This window comes from Brachionichthys hirsutus, unplaced genomic scaffold (assembly GCF_040956055.1).
Source record: "Brachionichthys hirsutus isolate HB-005 unplaced genomic scaffold, CSIRO-AGI_Bhir_v1 contig_955, whole genome shotgun sequence".
NCBI classification, from domain to species: domain Eukaryota; kingdom Metazoa; phylum Chordata; class Actinopteri; order Lophiiformes; family Brachionichthyidae; genus Brachionichthys; species Brachionichthys hirsutus.
Genome location: NW_027180373.1, coordinates 178,865 through 196,008, shown reverse-complemented (window position 1 = coordinate 196,008; position 17,144 = coordinate 178,865). Strand labels below are relative to the sequence as shown.

General features: G+C 43.0%; 1 protein-coding gene across 1 annotated transcript; it reads right to left on the bottom strand.

Moving 5' to 3' along the window:
* Positions 1–364: 364 nt before the first annotated feature.
* On the bottom strand, positions 365–16,068 carry LOC137914183 (ATP-dependent DNA/RNA helicase DHX36-like). The gene is made up of 26 exons (XM_068757789.1): positions 15,829–16,068; positions 15,050–15,207; positions 14,831–14,944; positions 14,457–14,682; positions 13,474–13,512; positions 13,153–13,323; positions 12,891–12,970; positions 11,192–11,266; positions 10,544–10,710; positions 10,347–10,428; positions 10,063–10,203; positions 8,993–9,098; positions 7,883–7,970; positions 6,919–6,974; positions 6,740–6,804; positions 6,100–6,243; positions 5,693–5,810; positions 4,876–4,974; positions 4,262–4,435; positions 4,080–4,166; positions 3,912–3,995; positions 3,674–3,773; positions 3,447–3,537; positions 2,672–2,792; positions 1,848–2,000; positions 365–1,756 (listed from the first exon to the last, which is right to left on the bottom strand). The coding sequence occupies exons 1-26, from the start codon at positions 16,066–16,068 to the stop codon at positions 1,532–1,534; spliced, it is 3,204 nt and encodes a 1,067-aa protein (XP_068613890.1). The 3' UTR covers positions 365–1,531.
* Positions 16,069–17,144: the final 1,076 nt, after the last annotated feature.

The window sequence follows — 17,144 nt, the reverse complement described above, 5'->3', positions numbered from 1 at the left end:
CTGTGAAAGAGAACCTTTTACAGAAGCGGCCCAGAATAATTCAGCAACGGTGATAGCATCAACGATCCAGCGCTCGTCCATGTGGGCTGGGCTCCTCGACTCTTTACATAGATATGAAGAGTTCCGCTCAGCGTCCATTACATACCAGGAATACTCCGATTCAAAGCCATGACAGTGCGACACGAATGCAGCGGCAGAGCGGCGTTTTCCCCAATTACTGATCGCTCCGCCTGCGTGGGATGGAGTGACAGTGGAATCTGTCACGCTCTTTTTTTCCCCTGCAATTGGTTGGAAAGAAAACTTCACACCCTCTTCCCACCACTGCTTTCAACACCCAGCTGATTAGTGTGAAACATATAAAAATTAAAATTGTATTAAACATGTTTCTCAAGTTCAAGTGATGCGACGTAACGAGTGAGACTTACACAAGCACTGGCAGATAAAGCAGACCGAGTGAGTGTAGCCGCTAATGAGGCCCGGCTCCCGTCATTAAGAGCTTCTCCTGCAACAGATGAACTACGAAGGCTCGCACAGTGACGAGACAAGAGAGCATCGTTAGCAGCTTTATTGAAACATTTTATGAATTGCATCTGTTGGCCGTCACAATACGTAGAACAAGGCTAAGCTGCAAAACAAAAAGGACTGCGTGAATCTGTAGCACTTTGTGTAAATATCAACTGGAGGTATAACTGCCTGTGTGATCAATGGGCTTGGTGTTTGGCACCACAGACTGTCAACATGAATCAAATCCTACATTTGTGTCACAGGAGCCATTTTTCTCTCCATTCACTCATTGATTTGGACAGCTTGAAATACCACACACTTTGCCAGCCAGGGGTGTTTATATAAAAAAAATCCCCCTCAAGATTTATATCTGTGATGTTCCAGAGGGGAGCTGAAACTAGAGCGCGCGGATGATGGCGAGATTGGAAGCGAAGCCCTGCTCTTAATGTGATTGTCCAGCATGAGTCATCTTTTTACTGCTGCCGCACTCAGCCAGAGGAAATAAATGGCCTGACCAGAGTGTGATGATAACTGCATCCATCAAGCCCACCGCTCTGGCCACGGCCCAAATGAAGACCACAACTCTTGAGGCACGTGAAAGGAGGCAGCAGCTGCGTTGCAGAGTCTGGAGACGAGCAGACGACGCTTTGCATTTGCACTCAGGGAAATCGGCAATGAAATAACTTGCAACGGTCGTGGACCATCTGTGTACATGTAAATATGTGTAACAAGCTTTAATGGTAACGTGTTTTTCTCCAGTACAGATTTATATAACTGAAAAGGAAAATAAAAGCTTAGTTTCACGGGACGCATGTTCTCAATAGCATAACTTGGAATTTCAAACAAACCTGCCTGATGAAGATGGTCTGCATTACTGTTCTGTTCATTCAGCAGCAATGATCACACAGGAAATATCCACAAACAAATGAGGTACAGACAATATCTGAACATGAATTGACCCTAGCTAAATTAATAAATCATTCAACTGCAGAACTCTCTTCATAGGCAGCCAATGAAACGGTCATATCTAGTCATCGTCGTCATCGTCGAAGCAAATGTGTTGTCCCCTCTGGGCAGATGGCCACGTCCTGTCGCAGCCCTTAGCGCTGCCTGCAGGCTTCTCTTGAGTGGTGATCAGGTCCACGATGGCCGTGAAGACCGCACAATCTTTGGACTGAGCGTTTTGCCAATCCACAGGGGCAGGGTTGCGAATTTTGTCTTCCAGTCGAGAATCCAGCTCTTCTTTTAGACTCTTAAAAAAATAAGACAGGAAAGGAAGGTTTAAAAATAATAAGAATTTATCTCACCGTGAGTCGAGCTTCGTCGATTTGCACGCGCTGTACCTTGACAAGGTGGGCAATACGTGCCGGGGATCTGAAGACGATCCACCGGTCCACTGCCACGGTCTCCTCGTTCTCGTCTCTTTGGATTGTGATATCCCCCCCAAAGAACAGAAGCGAGAATGGAGACACCTCTGTGCAGTCGTACAGGAAGATCTGGAGACACATGGATGCGGATAATGATGAGTGATGAAATGCTTACAACCCCCCCGTGACAGTGGCATTATTACGCCACAGCGTGGCCAGCAGCTGTTCTGTGTTGTGGGCTACAAACATCTTATTAGTGAGGAAGGGTGGAAGTGTGTTTCCTTGTCTCCATGAAAAGGAGAAATGGAGCCACACACTGAGTGTGAACCCTGCAAATAAATTAAAAATATATATATATATATATATATATATATATATGAGAAAGCACTGGAAGTAATCAAAGACAACATGAAAGGTGTTTTGCTGCAAAACGGCAGCATTCACAAAGAGACTGCACCAAGAGAACAAAGAACGATGGAAGGGAGGGGGTAAAAAAGGAAGCAAACAGAGAGGGAGCGTAGCGAGGGTGGGAGTCAGGGAGCTACCTTGACCAGTTCCCACTCCACTACCACATTGTGTCTGGACGCTTTGAAGCACAAGGGCTTTTGAGAGAGAGAGTTGAAAGGGAGGGTTTTAATCAAATATTCATTCCATGGAAGCTGGTGTGGCAACACCGCTAACCTTTAACCACAGGCCCCTCTGAGATTCAAAAGCAAAAAACATACAGAACTGTGAAGTGAAATATGAAAACACAGAGCACCGACAGCACAATGAACTGCCATGTCCCTCGGCCAACTCACATTGCTGGTTCTCATCTTGAGGTGGTAGATGAGCCACCGATAGTTGAACTCAGTCTCCTCACAATTGACAGATTTTGGGTGGATGCAAACCTTTCCATCGGCTTGGGTGTACACCTTCACCCTGAGAAAGACAAGATGTCGACGTTTGAGCACGTTAAGGATACTGGTAAAAGTAAAATCCCCAAAACGGAATAAAAACAAAAATAGGACAGGTGCTAAATAATGAGCAAAAAGGATGAGAAATGCAGCATGCGCCTGTTTATCCTGTCCAAACTACCGCAAGCTCTCAAAATGGGCGTTTGGATCTGAGTGAAGGTGATGAAGAATATGTTGAATGCAAAATGTAGTCATTTTAGAGGCAAAGTCAGGTGCTTACTTGTTAATCCAAGCACAAAGAATGCCTCCTGCCACTTTGGCACAGCGCGAAGTAAACATGAATTGTGATGCAGTCAACGAATCTCTAACATGAAAGCCACACCGTGTTACAAAGTCTTCTGCGTCAACCAGAGCAAAACAAACAAACTGGTTGCGCCGCGGGACAGATCTGATGTTGGGGTCGGCTTTAGCAGAAAAAAAAGGCATGCAATGCTTTTCTCGAGAAAGAAATCCTGTAAATGCTGCAGAGCATTCCTTATGCAGAGCAAATACGTCTCATAGTTTCACAATGCAACCGAGTCTGAGGTTGGTCAGTTCAATCCAAGATCAATAAGAATGATTATCTACATCTTAAGCTGCACAGCCCTTCCCTTTCTGTCTCGCTTCTCCTCCCACTCACCCCGGCCTCTTTTTGCTGTAAGACGGTTTGATCATGGCCACCTTCGGGTAAAGACCAGCTACAATCACTGCCTTGATTAACTTCTCATTATCTGAGGGTTGAAAAGAGAAGAAGAATGAATGACAAAATCAAGCCACGTTCCACAACCCGGTTTTAAACTTGTACGACAAATGATTTCCCTCGGCTTAGTCACGATGGAGAAAGGAGAAAAGCTCCTCTGTCATTACCGGAGTTGATGTTCGACTTGGGGTCTTTAGGATCTTTACTGCTGACAAAACCTGTAGACATTAGATGCTCAGCAAACTGACCCTTCATGTTGTGCAGCATCTGTGTGATCAAAGAACAAATTATTGTACAGAGGCGGCGAGTCCTTCTTCACCCAGACAGAAGTCGGCTCGTAAACAGAATCGCGTATCGATGGTCAAAGCGCTTCCGCTTAGAGCGCTCACAATCAGTCTGGCTCACCTGGAGCGTGTTGGCAGACAGGAAGTTATCCCAGCAGTACTCCCGCTCATGCCTGGCACCCCGTTTCTTCGCTTCCTCCCAGCCCTAGCCCAGTGATTGGGTTATAAATGACTGGATCAGTTCATACAGCAGAAATGAATGCATACTGGCAGATGTGGGCTGCTGTACCTGGAAGGCATTGACAATAGTCAGGTGGTCGCTCTTGGAGTTCTGGGACAAGGCCTTTCTTCTCATGTCTGCCATCTTTTCCTTCCCCTGCATTAACCAGCATTGCTATTAGTCTGACTCTGAATGGAGAATTAGAAGGATGAGTGCAGTAATGTGATGACGGCTTTATGTCTGTGCACTACCAGGGGTATAAAGAACGGGTCTTTGAAACTGAGCGAGGCGGCGATGGTGAGCACGGGGTTGATGCAGCCCAGCAGAGCCCCGAATAGGATGAGTTTCCCAATGTGAGGTTCTACAGGCAGGCGACCCAGGTGGAAACCCAGTGCCGTCAGGTTCTCCGAATGGTCCAGGGCATTCTAGCACACAACAAACACACGTCTGACATCACTCGAGCGCAAACCAGGATTTTCTTCATATAAATATCCTCACGAAAGTGAATCCTCTTATAATTTAAGGTGACAACAGTTACATGCTAGCTTCATTTAATTTGAGGTGAGTTCAGGATTCCCAACTGGATATTGTACTTTTTGTGCTGACAATGCAGAAAGACGCTGATGAATGGTAAAACTACTATTCCACATGCCTGGGAGAGCATCTGGGCTTCCGCAGAATGCAAGGACACAGCAGCTGAGCGTGATTTCATTTCAAGTGATCACGTACCAAACGAGCAAGTTATCAGTGCTAATACTGTATAGCAGGATCAATAGGAGTAATATCAGAACAATCTCCAGACAGCTGCCTTGTTTTATTCTGACATAATAGTGTTTACATGATCCTCGTGTTTTTTTGTTTTTACCAGGTCGTTGAGGTTCTTGATGGCGAGGTTGACGGCCTTTTCAGTGGGAGGGTCCAGGGCTTTCTCCAGGAATCGAGCTATATACCCGAGTTTTAATATCTGGGCAGAACACATCACATTACATGAGACATAAATGAACAAAGGGATGTAATTAGTGCTGCACGTAATTCAGATCTCTCTTAGCTCTTATGTTTTACTCTTTACGCTCTTTAAACCAGATGTGACTGTGATGTGGTTCATTTTTAAGTGCCGAGCATGAATAACTACATTTTCTAAATGTATATTGGCTTCTAAATCAAGAGGAGATTTCTAAATGCACCGAACATCTCTGTGTATTATAGAGCACGAGCTCATGGTTAGCATGTTGACAGTGCACCGTATTCACTTTTAGGGCAGATTGATCCATTAGTGAGCCTCTCAACCACGAGCATGAAAACCCCACATTACGCACACACACACTTGAATGCATTAAACTGAACTGCTGGACCACTGGAGTAAAAACTAACATTGCTAGCAATGTGAACTTTAGCTTTAACCTCCATTTACATAGTGTGATATATGACTGTATGGAGTACTTGAAACAGCATAACAAGCAAGCCATTAAAGGAGACAGCGACTGCTCCTTCAAGGGAGAGAGCTCTCGAGTAGGAGTCATTATGTTCTTCGCAAAAAGAAAACCCTGATGAGGAGGGGGGGGGGGGGGCATGAGGCAGGAGACGCTGCCATTTGATGCTCAAGATCAAAAACAGCCTCAATGCCCTCCTGCCCATACAAAACTCATGCACAGCATCTGCCTCTTTCTCTGCACATACACAACCTTGATATGGAGGCACAGCTCCTCCAGTGGCGTCCTCATGATTTCTGGTAGCTGGTAGGCATCCAGCAGGCTTGCCCTGAGACCATTGTACAGATGATAGCACTTCCCCGGACACACCCTGAACATACGCACAGAAGAAGAGGGTCGGGTAGATGTGTTATATCAGACTTGTGACAGGAGCTTAATCTAAAATCAATGGGATGAAACTGCACTCAAGAAGCAGCTCCTGCTAATTAGGGCCTTGTTCCACTTGGATGTCGGAGCCAACAGGAAGGAGGCGCTTTGCCTTCAATTGTGTGTCGAGGTGGGACAGAAGAATGCGTGCACGCAAGAGGAAAAGTTGAGATGACAAATAGAAGGACAACTCCTCCCAGATTAGGAAGTCTCTCTCTCTCACACACACACACCTGCCAGCTCGTCCTTTCCTCTGTTTAGCATTGGCCAGACTAACCCACTCCTCTGTCATGGTGCTGATGTTGTTGTCGGTGTCAAAGTGGGTCTCCTTAATCTTGCCGCCATCTATCACATAAACGACGTCATCTATGGTGATGCTGTGAGAAAGAGTGGTGGGGGAAGTAGACAGTGGAGGCACAGGGGGGGGGGGGGGGTGGATGGGGAAAAAAGACCAAATCAGACAGAAAAACACTTCAAAGATTTCTGTCAGGAAGGCTTCACTGAGGCAGACAGACACACTCATTGAGGAGTAAAAGATGGCACGGAGCCCTTTGGTTGGTTTACGGGCTATATTTAGTGCAGTGATGTGAAGGGAGTGCAGGCAGCTTCTTAATTTGCTCAGTGCTGTGAAAGCATTAACAAATTGCCTGTCAGAGACTCAGTCTACTCCATTCAAACCAGTATGACAGTGTTCATAATCAATCTAAGGAACACATGCTAATTAGCCTCCAATCCACTGTTGGTATTAATGAACTTATGAAGCACAAACATTCACGATGGGGAAAGACATTCTTTTTTTCTTTTTAAGGAAATTAACTGAAGAGCCAAAAACAGATTTTCAGAGTGAAAGCACACACACTAACACACACACACCTGGTTTCAGCTATGTTGGTGGCAATCACGATCTTTCTAACTCCAGGAGGAGGCTTTTTGAACACCTGAGAGGAGTGAGAGAAGTATTTGATTGGATATTTCTGATACTGAAAAAGGAATGAAGGCAGAAATCGAACGAGTCGGAGAACCAGTAAAGAGAGAAAATGGAGAATGCTGACCTGCGTCTGATTGGCGGTCGGCATGAGGGAGTGCAAAGGGATGATAACGAAACGATCTGAAACACAGTAAAAGACCAAAGGATAGCTGAAACAAAGTACCGTGTGCAACCTTGAGATACTGCTGCTGGTACTGTGTCTAAAAATATGACCTCAGATGTTCCCATAAATTATAATGACGACGCAAGAATTTGTTGACATTTTGTCATGTCACGCTGTTATTGATAAACAATAAAAGCTTAATGATTTCATTTTATCATGGTAAATGAAGTCAAATTAATAAAAAATTGGCAATCACGATTTTATATTGTTATAAATGGAATATAAATTTGTTTATCATTCACAGACAAAAAATTTGTATCTGCTCTCTCAAAATCCACAATATATAAATTTGCAAACATTTTTTATTTTAAAAGTTTAAAGCATGAACACAAGACATTTTTACTTCATAAAAATATATATTCTTAATGCAAAACTGTGGATATGAAGTGTCATATATTCACTTCCAGGATATATGTTTATTTTACACAGCTTCTATTTAACCAGGAAGAAATCAAAGTTTTATTTGGGAGACCCAGACAAGAACTGCAGCAATTCAAAGTTACACATAAAATCACAAAAATGAGCAATGATGAACTTTAAAAGTCTGGGTAGATTTAGAAAACATCAGGCAACAATGGAATAGTCCATCAGCTAATCATTTAATAGTGACAACTACAAATACTTCTGTTAATTGTATATTGGGACTGGAACTGTTATTCTGTTTTGTTTTGATTGAGGACCCTCTTGAAAACGAGATGGTTTCATCTCAAGGGGTTTTATCCTTTCAAATAAATAAATAAAAATAAATAAATAAAATGACAAAGGAAAAAGATGGAAATTATGAATGATCTCCTCGATGGTGTATTAATTTGCTGGTTTGTCCTTCAGGGTCAGATGCTTTCCATGTGTGTCACTCTGTGTGTACCTGATTTGAACATCTGCTGAGCCATGAGCAGGTCATTGAGAGAGCTGATGTTGTCCCAGCCAGGCAGGAAAACCAAGATCGCTCCTTCCTGCCAGTCAAATAAATGCCATAACATTTAGGAACTGAAAGACACCCTAAAAACCTGCTGGGTCCAGATGCAGGCAGCATATCTTGTTCCAGCGAGTTCATACATACACGTTAAGATACAGTGGGCTGTTCAGGACATGCACACGCACACACACACACATCAGGTGTAGCCAGTGGGCATTCATCAATGCATGCATGTCAAACCCTAGGTGTCCCACGCCACATAATAAAGCATTCTACACAGTCAGAGCCCGGGAGATGGCCTGCAGCCTCGCTTCAGGAACTGTATAGGCAAATCAGCCAGTTCCCTTTCAGGATTGTGACAGTGCCACAGTGAATCAGCTGGTTGACTGGCTCAGGGTAGCCATGACAGAGAGATTATAGTTCCGTAGGGGAGGGGATAATTATTCTGTCTACCTGCATTAGTCACTCCTCAATCTGGACCCGTCTGCTCCTCCTGCTCCTCTCTCATGTACCTTTCTCACACAGTCACAGATTCCATACAAAAGTTCCACTTTGCTTTGAAAGATTAAAAAAAAGAAAACGAGAGTAGTCTATTTTTGCCTTTCATTACCAAAAACAGGGAAGTTACTGAACTAGTGGCAATGTTTTGACATGTACGCTGCTCTCAACTCATCTACAATCCTGATATGGATAGGGTTAATTCTGCGCGTTTCTGGAGTGACAGAAAGAGTAAAATGTTCACAAAATGTGTTTGATCCCCCCTAAGGTGACTGTTCATTACTTCAATAGCAAAGACCTGCAGTAGGAGCTGTGTGATGTCCTCCTAATTAAAGTAGCTCTGTGTTTAAATGTTAACCTTCCTGTTCCCTTTATTCAGTGTCACTGAGAAAGTAATTACTGTTAGTTACTTCCCTAACTATCTTCAGGGATGAACCCAAAATCATAGTGTGCTTCAAGTCACGGGTGTGAGCTCATCAGACACCCACCCGGGTGACCAGGCCCTGGCTTGTGTCCCAGCAGCGCGACACCACAACATCAGCCACACAAAGTTAAGCTCACCTCTTCTTTGAGCACAATGTGACGAATCAGTGCGTGGATGAGCTCCAGGTCAATCTTCTCATCATTGTCCAACATCTCCACTGTCCTAATGGTGCCATCAGAGTATCTAAAAAAGATTAAAAGGCATTTGCAAAAACTTTTTTGTTGAAATTCTATGGCTCGGAAGGATATATCCAAAGAAATCCAAAAGATTTTGGTGGTTTTATGGATCAGTTTATCATTGCAGGAAAGTAACAATGACAAGATGTTTGCTTCAAGATCCAACAAACGTTTCTGGTGATCCAGAATGTCACATAACAAACATTGACGGTGCAGACATGCAGATAAACTGTAAATGAAACTCTGACTCCATTAGGTGTTCAATTTGACCATTAAAAATGCAATTGTTCTGACTTCAATGTAAGTGATGGGGGGGGGGGGGTGGAAGCTGAATAATATATATTACAAGAGAGACTTGTCTTGTGAATCTCTCCCGTACGTCATGACCATCAAGCTGCTACATAAATCTGAATAATGCTGAACCTGTTTACAGCATAGGGAGACACGGTAGACACTCGTCCTGCTTTGTCCAACAACTGTATAGTGCTTTCACAACACGATTGTAGTGTTTATACATGTAATACACCTACAGTAACAAGGGCGGCAGCGATTAGAAACTGCACTGAACAGAGTTTAAAAGCAAAGCGGAAGAAGAGGAAGTTAGTTCCCCTCAAAAATATGGATGGGGAAACTGCACTCAGTGGTAATTACTATGTTTGTAGACTTTGCCTTAAATATACATGCTCTTACATTTCTGAAGAGGAGCAAATAATATACAGCAATGGCTTTTTCCACTGAACACCGTCAGCCACCCACGGCGTAGATAAACCTCTTCAGTAACAGATGCATGAATAAGTGTTTACTTGACAAATCAAGCCTTCAGTTGTCTCTGTGCTCAGCTTTTAGAGTCAACTTGAAGTTCACATTCAAAGTGTGCCAATGATTGTCTCATTTCCAAGCTGAACAACACATCCCACCAACCCGGTAGCTGCTATACCAATTTATCTAATCTGCTCTCCTGTCCAACTCACCGGCCCTCCAGCGTGCGAGCATAACCAGGCCAGCTCTCCCGGTATTCAGCCTCTTTCTCCTCCTTTTCAGGTCTGCAGTTCTTTCCCTGCCAAAATGTTTTCTTCCACTGAGGGCGACGGTCCAGATTCTGGGGACAATACCTGGCAGAAAACACCAAACTGTTAGCTTGTTGACTAACAATCAAACGACAGGGATTTAGCGGTACCAGATGTGTTTGTTAAGTTTCTCTGTGCCAAGGCTGCGGCCATCTTTTATGAGTGTTTGAGAAGTAGCATCAATCTACCTGGTTAGTTCCACAATGTCCTCGAGTAGGAACTCTTCAACTGGAAATGTCAATCCAGGAATGTGGACCATTGGGCAATGATCTGTAAGGAGTTCAGTAACGGAAGAGATGAGACGGAAGAATAATCTTAGGCAATTAGGCTGGATGATTTGTTTTTGTCACGCAGGGCGTAGTATGCACTTTGGCGGGTTGTGTACCAAAATATTTAGAAAACTTCTGTGCGTTGAGAGTGGCACTCATGAGGATAACCTTGAGGTCATCTCTGAGGTTGAGTAGGTCCTTTACGATGATGAGCAGAACATCCGATTGCAGGTTCCTCTCATGGATCTCATCCAGGACCAGATGGCTGATACTGGACAACAATCTGAGGGCAAGAAGACTTAGTCAAAACCGTATACATGAATGGACAGTGCGTGTTGAAAGAAAACACACTGATTCATAATGACTCGTGTGATCGCTGCAGAGAAAGAGTCCCAGAAAGTGTCCACAGTCCAGACTGTCCATACAGTCCATACTGATCCACGCCAGCTGCTGGACTGGATGCCATGCAAACGTACTTTAATTCCAGAAAAGAGCAGCACACAAGGATGAGCGGACAAGCGCTGTGTGTTTGTGTGTGCAATTCTCTACCTATGAGCATGGCGACCCATATTAATGCTTCTTCCACAGACAGAAAGGTCCACCACAAATCAATGAAGACAAAAGAGAGAGACCATGCAAAGGGGAGAGAGGAAGGTCAGACAGAACAGAGACACAAAGAAGAGGAGAGGAAAAAAAGGTAGGAGAAAATGCGATGAGGATGAGGATGGTAGGGATGATGGTGCAGGGAGTGGTGGCGAACTCACGGGTCTGAACGAAGCCACTGAAGAATGATGCCTGTTGTACAGTATAGGACTGAGCCTTGTCTCCGTGGCAACCGGCTACGAGAGGTGGGAGGAGAAAAAAAAACCCATTCTCTAACGCAAACCACATTATCTCTCAAAATGCATCGTTTCATCTCCCAGATCCGCATTAGAATCCAAGTACAGCTTTGAAACATCATGATTTGTCCATGCTGAGGTATTATTATTCTGATGAGCCCCTTTTTCATTATATTATCAGAATTTAAAAAGGCCATAAAGCACCACAATATTATTAGAAGCATTATTCAGAAGCTGCATCTCTAGCGAGATCTGCCTAAAATTTAATGAAGATCCACCCCTGTGCAAAATATCAAAATCTGTTGACCGTTTTTCTAGATATCATGTGAATCAACAAACAAATAAGCAAATATTAAGCAAGCAAGTATTTTCGAACCATGGTTACAAAGCATTTTTCCAACAGTAATGTCATAATGTAAACAATTTTTAATGACCAAGCAGGGTAACAAACAAATTAACAGCGGGTCCAACTAATAAAAGCCAGCGGTGATTTTTACTGTATGGATGCCAGAAGAATTGTGTATATCGCTATTTTAACACAGAAACTAAATTCCAAGTATCAAATTATGGAAAACTAGAGAAGGAACTTGCTAAAGATGAAGAGAGTCTGGCTGGATTCCCTGACAGACGAGCACAGGCACAATTTCAAGCCTCTAAAAAAACTCCACTGCTTCGGTTCTCTGTGAAAAATGTCTGAGCTCTCCGTTCATTAATCCTGCAGCGGGACAGACGTCCTCTGAGGTTATGTGATTAATAGCATATTACCGGTAAGTAAATTGTGGCACCTAAGCACAAACTTGCATCAGCACAATTCTGTTTTATGACAGGGATCCTCTTGCAGGCTAAGCCTGAAGGTCAGGTAATAAAACAGCAGCAACCTCATTGTGAGGTTGCTGCTGTTCAGAGCCATGACACGGTTTCGTGCTTTGCTTCATTTTCATTGATAATCTAAATACCGGTACAGTAATACCTTGACATATGTCCAGGACCATGCTATTAACTCAAGTCACTCGAATGTCAAATACACGTTTCCCATATAAAATAACTGAAAACAATTGAAGCTGTTTTTAGGCTTTGTGTTTTTGATAGCAACCTTCTCTTGATTGTACATATCGTCGATGTACTCCGCTCGTACTGGCGTGCTAAATCACTAACGTGGACACCATGTTGATCGATAATTGCATGATGACAAAATAGGCAATATCCCAAATCTGATTGATAAGGCATGGTTTCCTTCTGGGGGGGGGGGGCAGGAAAAAGGCCTCCCCAGACCATCTAAGCATTCTCAGCATTGTCAGTGCTTTCATGGGAACACAGCTGGCTTGTGATACATTTATATAAATACGGCTTCCTTAAGGACCCAAACTTTTTTTTGTTGCAGTAAATGCAGCATCAGCACAAACGCAATTTGTGTTTTTCTTTCCCCAAGTGTAAGCACAAGAACATTAACTAAAATACTGCTTTCTCTTGAAAAATGTATCAGTAGTACAACAACAAGAGTATTTTTGAGTAAACTTTCCAAAATGCAGATACTGCAGTTTGCCTTCGTAGAGAAACATTGCTGACAGCTATTTTTACAACCATCCTTTCCCTATGTGCAAGATGTGCAACAAGGCTTCCTTACCTCTGCAGGCGGATTTGGTAACCGCAAGAATTTCCATTCCCTACACTTTCTGCCCTCTCCGCTGCTACGCGCTCTGCTATCTGAAAGAAAGCACACACAGGGAAAGATGTACTAAAACAAAACATCAGCAATGTCTAAAATAATCCAACTTGCACGACGTAAGAAAAAAAGCAAGAGGAAAAACGATGCATCATACAACAATAACACAATAGCCTCCTTATGCACATAGAAACACAACCAGACACAAAAATAGTGTCCATACCGAGATGGCACTGATGCGACGAGGCTGAGTGCAGATCACACGGCACATCGAGCCCATGCCTCTGTTGATATAGTCATCCAGGATGAATTGTGTGACCTGAGTGGTTTTTCCACAGCCTGTTTCCCCACTCACCACCAGCACACGGTTCGCGTTGATTAGCTGCACCAGTTCCTGAGGACGAAAAGATGGGATCAGGCGAGAGGAAGAGGATCAAGTAGCAGATGAGGTGGAGGATAAACATAACATTTTGAGTACAAAAAGGAGCTGTTTTACCAAAAATGGTGTGATGCATGAGACAGGAAGATGAAATCAAACACCTACCTCTTTCCTACCATAGGATGGAAGTTTTTCCCTAAATTTCTGAAGACACAAAGAGCAATCATTTGTAAAACTTCCATGTCAATATATGTCAGCAATAACTCAGTGGTTCCTCATCTTTCACACAAATGGCATCTGGATTGCGAGTCCGTTTAAAAATATTTGTTTTTATACATATGTTTGCAATATATAAAGAATACTACCAGTACATAGTCCCAATAATATTCTTGCTATATCTTTGATAACGCTTGACCATAGAGCCATATGATGAATCTTCTGCATTATTCTAATCTTGTAGTAAATTATAACCTTCTCCAACAGGAGCCGAAGGAGGTTGTGTGATTAATACTGTTTGTTTATCTTGTGCGAGTATAAGCCTCCTGGCAAAAAAAAAAAAAAAAAAGAATCTCCACAAAAATGTTCATTCCAGTTTAATTTTGTATAAAAATAATGATTACACACATGACATAAAACTATTATTATCTAAAATGACAACCTTCTGGTTTTAACAAATAATAAAGAAAAGAAAGTTTGTTTTAGACTGTAAAAACAACCTTTTTTTTTTACATCAAGCAGAGGAAAAACATGGAATCACTAAATTCTATGGAAAATATTCTAGAATTTTTGGCAGATATTGTGTGCATGGGAACTCAAAAAGAGATGTGAATTAAATGTTATGAAAAGGTGAGCCCTTGGGAGATGAACCAGTAATTAGGATGGTATGGATCCAGGAAGTGACCTGCCCAGCTCTGCCTTTGACTGGCTTAGTACGATTCTCACGCAGACAGAGTTCTGTCAGGGAGCAGCTACATTAGACAATTAGAGGCAGTGACGGGTGGGTCATGACCTCAATATAGCTTTTGTAAAGTATCTGGTTTGAAAATATATATACTGGTTTGTGTGTACAGAGAGAGAGAGTGTGTGCGTGTGTGTGTGTGTGTGTGTGTGTGTGTGTGTGTGTGTGTGTGTGATCTTTACACACTCACCAGCATTTCTTTGTACTTGGGATCTGATTTTTTGTTCTGCAGGTCTCTCTTCAAGCGGTCATCCAGTGAACTGTCCCTGACTACTTCTTGAAATAAAAACTCCACATCCTTGTCATTCCTTCTCTGCTTCCCTTTATAATCCTCCTCCTCCTGCTGCTGCTGCTCCTCCTCTTCCTCATCCCAGTGGTCTGGCAGCTCATCTTTAACAACTGTAGCAGAGCAGTGTCTAAAAAAAAAAAGGAGATTTTAAATGTGAAAACATCAACGAAACAACTGGTCACATGAAAATACTGCCTCAGAGCACCATCAAATACGGAACTATTCTTTGGAGCAACTTGCATCTTTTTCAGCATCCGATTTGTTTGCAAAGTTACCTTTTTGATTTATGAGTAGACTTCTTCTGGTCTGGAATAAATTCTTCATCTTCTTCCTCATTTTTAATCCCAGTCTGATGCTTCTCTTCTTCAGGTGCATCCCCATCAAAATAACTGCATATTAAATTGAATGGTATGAAAATTAGTCACAGCGGTAAAAAATAACACTCGAAGCCCTTTAAGCTACAAATTTCACCATTCTTTGCATGCTGTCCTTACCAATGGCCCTCTCTACTGACAGCTGCATGTCCACTTCCAGACATGGAGACTATTGGATTCCTGATGCGCCCGTCTTGACGAGCCTGATCGCTCTGGACCGAGTTAAGCAGCTGAGTGATGTGCTGCTCTCTAGCCTCATCCATCTGGACCACAGCGCGCTATAGAGAGCCAAGTTCAGCAATGGATTCAGAACAATAAAATGAGTTAATAATAATTTACTATTCTGTGATATGCATCTGTACATGATGGAACAATAAAACACATTCCCCAATAGATAGAGCTTCTAATTTGTGATAACTGCATTTTGACAAACAAATGGATTATCTTACTTGAAAGAACATATTATTTTGTGATTTCTGCTCTATATACACAGAGTGAGTTTTCTTCAGGGGTTGAAGCCAGTTCAGAATCCAATAAATGATATGTATGATTGCAGGTTTTCATTCATTCATTCATTAATTCATTCATCCATCTGTTTAACCGCTTTGTCCGTTACCGGGTCACGGGTCATGCTGGAGCCTATCTCAGCAGTCAATGGGCGAGCGGTGGGCTACACCCTGGACAAGCCGCCAGTTCATCGCAGGACCACACACAGACAGACAAAAACTCACAGACACACCTCAGCACTCAATGATTGCAGGTTTTGCCCCTTCTATAAAATAACATCCAGGTGACGCTAATTTTATTCTCTCTGTGTTGAAGGTCTAAATATATGGTGACAAGAAGAAGGCCCTGTTCTACACGAGGTGCGAGAGCTTGGAACAAAACACGATCCATACCGATCTCCGATCGGCCTGTTTCCTCCTGACGGCTCCATATTTTGCGTACCACATTCCAATCTCACGGCCCTTCAGGTGTGGCGGGGGACGGTCCGACTGTTCACCCGCTGCTCGGTTCCCTTCAAAGTCGGAGCTGTGTCCTCTCGAGCGTCCAGCTCCTGCACCTCTGTCCAATCTCTCTCCGCTTCCATCTCTGTGTCCTCGACCTCCTCTTCTGCCTCTTCTCCCACCGTAACTCATAACGTCCTATGAAGCAAATGCTGCAGGGGGCAACGACTCGAGTGCCGTCAGACTTCCAGGGGACGCGTAAAACTGATGCGTTGTACCACCGCGGACACGGAAACGCTACTTAGCTAACAACAATACATTTGTGAACGACAGACTGAAGTTATAAATATGAGGCTACACCCGCAGCTACTGACCACCGACTGATTGTTGTCTACATGTATACCCAGTTTGTTTACGTCAAAATCGGACTTGTAAAAGAATAAACAATAGCCGTGAAAAGACCGCTGCTGTCGCTTTTTCGTCAATGTCGCACAATATGACGTCACGCTACTTGTTATCGTCGCAGCGGTCAAGGATTGGTTGATACAAAACACGCCCACAGACGTATTTGCAAACTGCAGTACCGCCCGCCACCACCACCACCACCCAATAGGGATCATTAATTTATAACTATAATAATTAATAAAGTACGGCAGCTTATTGCTTCCGTAATAAAGTAATTTAAAAAAATTAAAAAAAGAGCAAAAAGAAAACCTCATTCTAGCTGATGGTGGATGTGTCTGCCAAGTGTTCCTGTCTTTGCTGCTAATGATCTCTTCTGATGGGACTGTGATAAGAAGATCAGATCTGCTGTGGATTAATCACATGACTCTCTCTCTGGGGGAGCAATTACCAATGATAGCTGCTAACTCTGCACCAATCTTTTTAAGTATTTAATTGTTGTGCTTTATTTCCTTTTGCCATAGTAGAGTAGAGAATCAAATGTTATTACTTTGCCTTTTCACCACCAGCTATCAGTACAGATGGTTTACGTAATTTAGTAAACATCCAAACATTTGCTGAGCTCATGTGCAAGTTCCAATTTCTCACCAACATGGCCTTAAATGGTTGATTGATCATGGTTGTTTGTGAGAGCTTAAGACCAGAAGCTGAACAGCAGCGTTCCTCTGACCAAGTAGTAGATCTAATTGATTCCACTCTGTTAGGCTGTAGAGATCAATCTCTGCTCAAGTATAACCACTGGCACCATTAGCAGCTGAAATGCTTCACAGTGATTTCAACTTGTATCATGTAGTAGTTTTACATTT

Coding starts and splice junctions, on each gene's coding strand:
- LOC137914183 (XM_068757789.1), bottom strand. CDS start 16,068: ATGAGTTACGGTGGGAGAAGAGGCAGAAGAGGAGGTCGAGGACACAGA. Junction 10,429..10,543: donor GAAGTTTTCTAAATATTTTG/GTACACAACCCG, acceptor AACTCCTTACAG/ATCATTGCCCAATGGTCCAC. Junction 7,971..8,992: donor ACATTGTGCTCAAAGAAGAG/GTGAGCTTAACT, acceptor TTTGACTGGCAG/GAAGGAGCGATCTTGGTTTT.